Source organism: Rhea americana, unplaced genomic scaffold, assembly GCF_003343005.1.
Source record: "Rhea americana isolate MKP2758 unplaced genomic scaffold, rheAme1 scaffold_38, whole genome shotgun sequence".
Classification (NCBI taxonomy): domain Eukaryota; kingdom Metazoa; phylum Chordata; class Aves; order Rheiformes; family Rheidae; genus Rhea; species Rhea americana.
Window position 1 is genome coordinate 1,812,687 of NW_028186512.1, and position 10,664 is coordinate 1,823,350.

Here is a 10,664-nt window from a genome sequence, read left to right on the forward strand (position 1 = left end):
CCTTCTCAGGGGTCTTCCCAGCCGCCAGTCTTTAGCTTTAGCCCTCCGGGAGGGTGTTTCCAACGATCATTCCCCTCAGCGTACACTCCTTGTCAAACTTCTTCAGCACATCCGACAAATACAGCCACCAGTCCCCAAGTGGTTGGAATCTGCAGGGGATGGATGAATCTTTCCAAGTCACRGAAAACATTTCAGCTTATCTAAAACTGTGGCCTCCTGGTTTACCTAGGCCCCAATCTTTGGTTTTACTCTAGGCSCTCAGCAAAATTCATCTGAACACAGGGCCACAATCCTATGTGTAAGACTCAAGGGAGTAAAACAGATGTTTTCCTAGTTCATCACATTACACAGAAACTTGAGCTGAACTTCTGAGCTTAGCCTCATTCCTCCAGAAAACATAGCTAAAGACTGCTGTAAGAGAAACAGGTGCCAAAAGGAAATTTATATAGCTGATTAACGAGGCTCCTGCCTCCTACTGAGGAGTGTCCCCACCCAGGTGCCTCCCTACAGAGTCTCAGCTGGAGAGTACATCTGATGCTGGCAGACACACACGAGTGTTCTGTAAAACTTGTCGGTCATGGGACAGAGGAAGTGTTTTTAGCATGTGCTACTGTTATTAGAAATAAAAGAAATTACAAAGGATGCAATACRTCTAGGTAGTTTTATTTCTTTTGGCAAAAACACTGGATTTGCTGGAATACCTTAACAGCCAGCCAGAGGCACAACAGGAATTTAGAAATGTACATTTTAAAATACCTGAAAATACAAAGAAGAAAAGATCTGAGATGTACAATAAAAGTACAGTAATATTACTGCAGAGTAAGAATGCTTATGAGCAGAAAATCCTGGAAGAAAGTCAGATTCAGTCCAGAAAAGCATCCAGACATGCTGAACTGACAAAGCTAGAGAAATAGTTATTCAGTTTATAACTGCACTTGTCAATAGGACCTGTTTTTTTTCCAAATAGAGCGCACTTAATCTGACATTTTAACATGAACAAAATGATTACCAATGTAAATTAAATTGTTTTGTTTTCAAAGCACTGATGTGTTTCAAAGGCTGACACTGCACAGTGTTCACACTGGCTGTTACAGAAGTTATAAACTTAGCCATATTACAGACTTCTAAGAACAGTGATCCACTACCAAGGAGGTATTTTGAAGTTTCTTTCAAGTCTTTAGTGACGTGGCATCATGCTCTCTGCACCTGTTTGTAAGCTGGTATTTCTCTTCTCTAAAGTAGCCTTTTTTAAGATATCACATTTTCATTTTAATCTGCTACAAGTTGCCATATCAACTTTTAAAAGATATTTTTGTTCTATCATACCTACATTCAATTATCAACTTTTCTAAAGCACACAACTCATTTTCTGATGACCGTCAAAATTACAGGTTAAGGCAAACAAAAGCAGAGCTTTCTGCCTCTGCTTAGAAAGGTAAGAACTTGGACAGAGCCCAACTTTTGAGATTCAAACTTAGAGTCTAATTCTCCAAGGTTGAAATGCTACAATTCCCACACAAACTTCTTTACCTTGAATTCATTCCTCACTTCACCTGCATACATCAGCCTAAAGGAAAAATAGACACATTTTAAATTTAAAAAACACTTACCAGGAACAGAGTGACTAAGGGAGTTCTCCTGGACACCATATGCACTAGACCTCCAGGGCCCAACTCTGAGACACAGTCCCACCCAGTTTTGTCCCAGATACTCAATTTTCCTTGCTAAGTTAAAAAACAAAACAAAACATTTTTCCCCCTTCAAGGACATAAAGTTCCATCCAGCCAGCAGTATATAAAAAGGTTAGAGAAAGCCTGAGGAAGCTATTCGGTAGGGTTAAGTTCTGCTAGAAAAACAAAAAGAAGAGAGAGAAATAGAGAAAAGAAATGCAAGGGGGGAGGGGGAAATAGATTTACAGAGAGTCAAAAGGCTTCTCTCAGACCTGCCCAATCAGCTGATAACTCCCACCTGGCCAGTCCTCTAAACTAAGCAAGTGACAACTAGCAACAGCAGCACATTTCTTCAAAGCTGTGGGCAGTAGTAAAACCACACCAGTTTAGTAAGACTATGATTTTCCACCTCTCTAAACTTTTCCTCCCACTGCTTCYTTCTCACAGAAGAGAATCTCAATGTGAACAGTTTACAAGAGTTTCTGATTTGGCCGTGGCCTGCTATAGTCACATAGCTTCTAAAGGCCTCAATTTTTTCTATTTTTATCCTGAAAGACAAGGAAACACTCAGAAAAGGAAAGGGCAAGGAGAGGAAATAAAAACAGACAGAACAGAACAAATGAAAGGCACTCATATGAGAACATGTACCTCAGTCAATGTGTGAAAGCAGGTATGGAAAAAGTAAAACATAACATTCAGTCTCTCTGCCAGAAAAGCTCAGAAAATGCTTGTTTAGAGAAAGAATTTGAGAATAGCATAAACCCAGTCACAGCTTTCCCTTAAAGCATCTCAATTCTGGTATCTTCTTTCCCACTAAGTTAACTAAACATAGATTTTGGATACCAGGTATACATCAGCATCCTATATATACAACACAAGATATTTTATTGCATAAGATACAACTTCCACAGGAGCTAGKCACACATGCTTCACCTTGCTATCTCAACTATTTCTTTGCAAAATCTGGTGGCTTAGTTTAAACTGTTAAAGAAGGTGAGTCTGACGTAGCAACAAGATAGATTTTGGGTGCTGATTAAAACTGTCAACTACTGTGGGTGGCAGCAACTACCAGAAGAGAGATAAGACAAATGCTATGAACAGTAGTTTCTTAAACTGTTCTCCCAGTACGTGCTCAAAATCATCTGAGTACATATTTTACACTCATCAGATATTCAGAAAAGCATTCAACTACTCATAGCATCCTTATCCCCCACCTCAAAAACATAAGGACATTTAAAAGATGGTCAAAGCACAGAGTGTGTCATGAAATCTCTATAACAATTGTCATAGCACATTCAGTCTGGTTTGGAAATTAAAAAAAAGTAGCATTAGAGAGCATCTCTGAACTTTAGACCCAAAAGGAAACTCCCATTAAACATATGCAAGTCATAAAAATTCCCTTGAAAAAACACAACCTGGCCTATCAAAACATTATGATTAAAGTTGTCATCATAAAACAAAAGAGCAAAAAATCTGAGTATCTATATATATGTTAATTATGAAATATTAAAAAACACCAGGCATTTGGGGGAGAAGTACTGGGACGCAGCTCTTCCCCGCCATTCCAAAACATGGTTCCAGTCATTCCCCTTTGAAAGGACAGCACAGCACCTAGCCTAAACACTATTCACTTCACTGTAAATCAAAAGAAAAGAACAAAACACTCTGGGAAGATCCTCTCCCCTCTCTGACCCCATATATATAAAAAAACAAAAAACAGTACATCTCACATAAATAAATTCTGTCTCACTAAAGACTATGAAGCCATGTTGATTTTAAACAGACTTCAGGGCTGCTTTCAGTGTCATGAGCTCTCCTTTTTAAAACTTGCAGTATGTTTGCAACATAGTTAGCAAATATGCTAATTTGGGCAGTGGAATACTCCTGCAGCCTTAGCAGCAGATCTGTTTTTCTTTATTCAGTTACAAGCAGATGTTTTCACTCCACAGACTGTAGGGCAGAGGCATCCTTTTTAAAAGGCCCTAACATGGATTCAGATTCTATAATATTCAACATTACATTTCCAAAACTTGTCATTAAAAAGACAAAAAAGAAAAAGAAAAAAAAGGAACAAACCTTCCAATACAATCTACCAGGTAACTTCTTTAAAAATTACAAACAACTTGTTTTCAATGTTTTCTTATCCTGAAGACTAATAATGACACTAATAATAAAGACTAATAATTACTTATCCTGAAGACTAATAATGGACATTAAAGTGTCTTCTTTAATGTCCACTTACATAGTTGATCTAAATCTGAAAATGGACATACTTCCATAAAATAATCAAAGTACAGAATCATCAAGAACCATCTATCACATCCTCTACAACTGAGAAAATTCATATAATAGCAAATATTTTACGAAATCACATGTTTTAGTTCAGGAGCACAGTGCTCTTCCAGGAAAAAAAAAAAAAAGTTAATAGTGGAATATCTAGAGGACAAAGAAGGTAATGGAGCTAGTTAGTAATCCAAGATAAAAAGACATGATTCAAGATGACAAACTGGCATCCTCCACAGAATGACCCCGACACTTTTTATAGCTACTGACACAGTAATGAATGTCTTGCTTTGGGTGGAGCTAAATGTAACATTTCACAGTGTATTTTCTTAAAAGAAAAAACTTCCCTGACCCTTACAGAGAAGCAACTTCATCTATGTGCAGAAAAAAATAGTTAATCATTGTCTTAACTAATTAGGTCCTAACACAGGAGTGATTAGCTTGATGGAAAGGGAAAATCAACACTTTATTATGTTATCATAAGTAGTCCTTTCTTAAGGGACTCAAAATATCTGTCTTAGTCTTCTCAAATGTCCGTCACTGAGTTGAATTCCAAAAGGAAGCTTTATATAAAAAAAGAAATATTGCTCAGTAGCCTTTGCAGTAGAGGACACAACATTGCTATACACAGGGCCTAGCAATACAGAGAATATTTTCCATCTCAGGGGAAATCTTTCATATTGTTCATTTAGAACATTGCTTACTGTTATTACACCTGAAGTATCAACTRTAAGAGAAATAAAGCTCATTTTTGAAGCAGGAATTTAAACTGAGATGGCTTTCCAAAACACTAAATTCAAAGAATTATTAATTCCCAGTTCCCATTGAATTCAAGATAAATTAAGCAAAAAACAGGGGCCTAAGTAACCACTGCTAATCCAGGAAGTTTTGTGCACAAGTTCAACAAAGGCCATCTTACAATATTCCAGATTCTCCCCTTTGTTAAGCTACAATGACATCAGTTTTTATTTAGTCCTCAGATTCTTTCTAAATCTTTATTGGATACTCATTTCTTTTACAGAAGTTACCAGTGGTTCTTATATTAACTGTTTAACCTTCTTAGAGATGCACTAGAGTGCCAGTAGAACATTTTTATATGAAGTAGCAGAGAATTCCCAAGGCTTTGAGAGCTGGCACACATCTTACAATCAGCTATGTAGCTTCATATATGCAGATTACTTTAAAGAAAGCCTTACATAACGGACATTTACTGCTTCAGGAAGAAAAAAGCACTAYAGGTCAAGCGATCTGATTGCCTATTATGATGAGTTATTACAAAAATTACAACAGTCTTTAGTAATGACATCCGTCTTGGATCAGATCAAAAGCCCACCTAGACTAGAATCTGCGAGGTCAACTGATACAACATACTGAGAGAGCTGGCCAAGAAACGGTTTCTGACCAATTCAGACTTCAAAATGGGTTCTGAATTTGGATTAGAATTTTTTTTTCAGTCAACTTCTTCAAAAGAAAGACACAGCCTTATCCTGCTCRGTCAGGGATGGGATTAGGAAGGGCTTTATTTCCATTGTCAACATGATTTCCAGCCTGCTTATCTTCTTGATGGCAAACTTGTAAAAGAATAGTAACTAATAACAGAGTATCTCGGTGGGAAGGAAAGAGAAATCACTATTTTTTCTAAGGTGTACGGAATGCTCCCTGGAGTAGGTCCTCAGACATTCTTTGGTAACAATTACCAGTAACTCTTTATATTCCAATATTCCAATAAACTGTTTCTACAGATGAAWGAAACTTGGTTCTCATTCTGTATTCTCTGTCTAGAAGAGCGTAAGGAATAGCTCTTCTGTAAAATACAGGAGAAAAAAAGGAATAAAAAGTCACTAGATGCCTTAGCACACTGCCTACAGAGACTAGTTGCTGAGTAATGAAAGTATCTATTTTCCTCCTGTTGCACCAAAAAAATCAGCCACCCAGTACCTTTCAGAATATAGCTCATAAACCAAAACTTCAGGGTWCAGTAGGAGTTAGCCTGCTCTCAGCCAAAACAGACAGTGCACAACACTAATGAGACACAGACCCTCCTCTGTGAAAACTACATAATCAGGCTGCTGAATAGCAAGTTTCTCAGGGCACAAGTAAAAGTGGCTCCTCTGGATTCCAGCACAAGTTTTCCTAATGATAACAGTATCTTAAAAACATGGTGTTCATGTGGACAGGACTCTTTATGAAAGTCTTTACAATGCATTTCAGTCAGGAGATGATCTGCAGCAACCTCTTTGAAAAGGCAACATCCTCAGGGTGTGAGACAGTGGTCACGTAGGGCTCCCTTCCCTATCAAACTTTGTTTGGACTTTCCTTGGATGGGTGCTCTATAAGGACCATCCCTTGAAAGTCTTTAAGGAACTCCAGTTTTCTATTTTCCTAATTTCTTCCTTCTTCCTCTTCATAAATCTGTTACAAAGTTGTAACAAACGACTCAGCCTGAATTCTGCTCTCCTCTAAGTCTAAATCCAAAAAGAGTGTGGTTCTGCTTTCAAGAATATCAAGAAACTGTGGGTACACACTTACAAGTACCCTTTGCAATCTCTGTTTGAGCTGCCCACAGTTGAAACCTACACTCATGCCAACTGTTCATACTCCACCCTCAGGATGGAATCTTTTGTCTCCTAAAAAGTGGCAGCTCCTGATACATGTTCATGGAAAAGTCCCACCTTTGCTCACTTCAAGTTACTACAAATTGGACCAACACAKGAGGAAGAATAAGGAGGCAAACATGTAGTATTTATCCAGTATGTTCTTTAYCTTTCAACAATTTTCAGCTTTGGGATATTAAGAGCTTATAAGCAAACTTCTCAAGTTCATGTTGTATTTCAGAATAAGGATCCGTCTATCAGGCACCTTTAAATTCAGTTTCTCTCAACAGAATAACAACTAGCTCTATCCAAGAGTTATTTATAAACTATTTTGATCTTTAGTTGTTTAACTAGGCTGGAATCCCTTGAGAAATATCGTATTTCTATTTTAAAAGGCATATGTGTGTACTGTCTTGCATTTACTCATCATTAACAGTGAGAAAAAAACATATTTAACTGTAATAAAAATGAAAGGAAGTATCAGTTCACAGTTATGCCATCTATTGTTTATTCATTAGTTATTCTTCCAATATTTAGTTTCAATTAGATGACTCAATAATTCAAACCATTACACAGGAAACAAGAGACAGCTTTGAGTCAGTCTTGTTTATCTTTCTATCAGCTTCTCGAAACAATTGAGACTTAAAAGTATAAAGAAACATWTGAAGTATGCCTCATACTGGAGACTGGAAACTAAATTTTAAGAGTGAAGAAGATCCTTCTTTTTTTTTTAAGCAGTATAGTTCTGTACTGAGAAAGTCAATTCTGCTGCCCCTCCCATACAATTGAGGGGACAAATGGAAAGAAGTCAGAGAGGRTCCACATCATGATACTGTTCGTCCTGAGATACTGACAACTTCTAAGATTAGAGGGAGTGGTAGTGGTATCTGCTTACTGTCTCTTAAGATGTAGCCCAGTAACAGTACTGGTAGCATCAGAGTCAGAGTACTGTTTGCTAAACAGGAAGTGGGATCTGCTAAATAACATTGGTTTTATTCACACCTAAAGAATCCTCATGACACTTCTTGTAAACCACTGCTTTACACTAAATAGGAAGRGTATAACATTGAGTTAAACGCAGTCTGTGTGCAATCAGTTCATTTCCTACTGACTTAAAAACAACATCAGGCCTCCTACAGTTTATATAAAAACCAATCAGAAGTCTATTATGCTCATATATTAAAACAAATGTATTTTTTGCTATTTACCTGAATCTGAAAATAGAGAAATACTTTAGCTATTCTCAAGATGACATKTTTGTTCAAAAGACTAAACCAATTTTCCAAAACCTTACTCATCTGTTGCTGAGTAAGACAGGGTCACCTAAACTCTAGAGATGCCCTGTTTCACTACCATGTTCTCTAAGTTGTGGTAAGCCAGTCTTCACGCAAAAAATGCAGTCTTGACAGGGATGAACAGCTCTGTGTCTAGACCACTTCTTGAGCCTAGGTCTCAGAACAAATATTCCTCTGCTTGGTTTCCTGACAGTAATCAGAATCAGGTTCCTCTAGGAACTCAGATGTCAATGTTTTCTTCTGAAAACACAAGAAGGCCCAGTACACTGGGGTTTTAACATTCATAGAATCACAGAATAGTTGGGGTTGAAACGGTCCTCTGGAGATCATCTTGTCCAACCCCCCTGTTCAAGCAGGGTCACCTAGAGCACATTGCACAGGATCRCATCCAGGTGGGTTTTGAATATCTCCAGAGAAGGAGACTCCACAACCTCTCTGGGCAACCTGTTCCACATTATATTGCTCTTTGTGTTTTTTTCTGGTTCAGTTTGTCTTTTAACCTTGTTGAACAGCAGCGGTGATTCAGCAGCAGTGGAAGAGCTCACAACTTGCTCTAACTCTGTCACATAGGGCATTGTGAAAGGGAGACAAAACTACAGAAGCTTAAAATGCATAAGGAAGGACCTAATCTCAGCTTCCACTTCTCAAATGTGTTGATACACAGGCATTTGAAAGTAAGAGGCACAGCACCTAGACTCAAGCAGATAATTTCTGAATGGAATCTCAGAAGAAAAGGAACTGTTTAGATCTGAACACTGGGCAGGATTTCAGATAGCCTCTCTAAATATTTCCTACGAGCTAACCCTAAGCATTTTACCAAGCAAGCTCAGCCCAGGTGGCTCTGTRCTCAGGACACAGAGTGCCTTGGCTCCCATCCTATGCAGCTAAGTCTGCCATGCATCATGAACCAAGCCAAAGTTACTGTCACTGAATTCTGTTGTGGACAGGAAGCTCACAAAAGTTACCATCCACCACCATCAGGGACAGATTTTCAAATAAAATTCTGTGTACATAAGAAACTGAAGGGTTTTGGTAGTTGCCAAAATATTCTGTCTAGATGCTTGAGGAACAGAAGCAAGGTAGAATGATTTTTCTTTATCTTTCTTATCCAAGTTTAGGGGAGTTTTTTGTTTGTTTCACTTCGTACTCCAAATTAAGATGATTAGTACAAGTACTTCAAGTCATAGATTTCAAATAATCTTCAAGAAAAACGATTTGCAAAAACTGAAAATAAAGGACCAACAAGTAAGAGTTACAAACAAATGAAAACTGATACGACACTTCATCCTTTTTTACCCATGCACATTGAACAGAGGCCAAAATAGGAAAGAATACTTATTTGCATAAACTAATTTATCTCAGTTTTAAAGATTCTCATCATACCCAGGCAGCTGCATTGCCCAAAGCATTGACTAAATCCCCAYCAGTTTACCTTAAAGGCAGTATCTTCAAACCTGTGGTTCTCTGCCTTTAAAAGTTTTCCATGATACCAAAAATGCAGCATACTTTCGAGAACACAGTGCCCAGGCACTGCACTAGTGATTTATTTGAAYAATTGGTAAAGTTGATCATCCTACTAGACATTTAGGAGGCTATGCTACTATACCTGAAGTTAAATGGAAGAAATTACATTACCACAATACTATATTAAGAACAAGCTTTAACACAGTCATTCAATACAAAAGCAAGATTTCCACGAAAACATAGCATAGCTGTCCTTATACACGTATATTCAAGGAGTAAAATGCAAAATTWAAAATCAACATCAAATTTTAAGAGGCCAAAGACGGAGCTGGCAACTAGTGCTGCTACTGCAAAAATAAGTCTTGTAATTCCTGAAGGTACTTAAGGTTTTTACAAAGGTGAATCTTCAGTAGCCTCTCCACAGGTTACAAACAAACATACACATACACCTTTGCTTCCAGATACGCAGCTCACAGTTGCTCAGCTTGAAACACACTGGCAAAACTTGGAAGTCGASTCTTCTCAACCGATCTATTACACGTTTAACATCATAGGCTCGCTTYGGGCTCTGTACCTGCAAACACATACGCCAGGCCTTGGCCAAGAGGTTGGCCAGATGCTGAGTTGAGAGAGGCTGAGTAACCCAGCACCGCTGCCAGCCCCGGGGCCGCTCTCCCTTTCCCGCGACCGAGAGCTGCAGAGTTGCATTTCCCCCAACCGGCCGGAACGGGCCCAGGCAGCCGGCACGCCGGAGAAACCCACGAGACCTTGCTGTCACTTTAAACTCGCTGCAACAAAAGCAGCAGCCGCTTGCCTAAACGCGAAACCTGACGGCCGAGGCAGGGCAGGGAGCGGGGAGGGAGAAGGGGGCGAGGAGGGGCGGGGAGCGCCGGCTGCGCCACGGGGCCCCGCCCGGCCTCGGCGGCGACGCGGGGTGGCCCCGACGGCCGGGGCAGCAGTACCTTCCCCGCTACCGCCGCCGCTGCCCCCGCACACTCACTTTTGGTGGCAGCGATCAGGTTCTTCCCATCCTTGAGCAACTCCTTGATAAACTTGTTGGTTTTGTCCAGCTCGGCCTCGTGGGCTCGCACCCGCTCCCTGAACCAGGGGCTGTCCAGGTAGCAGTCGCTGAACTCCAGCGGCTGCAGCCCCATGGCTGCCGCGCCTCGGCCCCGCGCAAATCCCTCCCGGCTAAACAGCAGCACCACCAGCAGCGACCTCCTCGGCAGGCGGGCGCGGGGGTCCCCGAGGGTGGCAGCAAGGCGAAGCGGGAGCCGCGGCCACAAAGGCAGAGCGGCGGCGGCGGCAGCTTCCCCCGCGCTCGGCTGGGCGCGGGCAGAGCCGAGGCGAAGCGAGGC

General features: G+C 40.2%; 1 protein-coding gene across 2 annotated transcripts in view; it reads right to left on the minus strand.

Annotated features, from left to right (window-relative positions):
* Window positions 1-10,658, minus strand: part of ARHGAP10 (Rho GTPase activating protein 10) — a 148,698-nt gene extending 138,040 nt beyond the window's left edge. For both annotated transcript variants that reach the window (XM_085313179.1, XM_085313178.1), the window contains exon 1: window positions 10,307-10,658. In XM_085313179.1, the coding sequence (XP_085169305.1) occupies window positions 10,307-10,460 (154 nt within the window). In that variant the 5' untranslated portion in view covers window positions 10,461-10,658. The remainder of the gene's footprint in view (window positions 1-10,306) is intronic.
* Window positions 10,659-10,664: the final 6 nt, after the last annotated feature.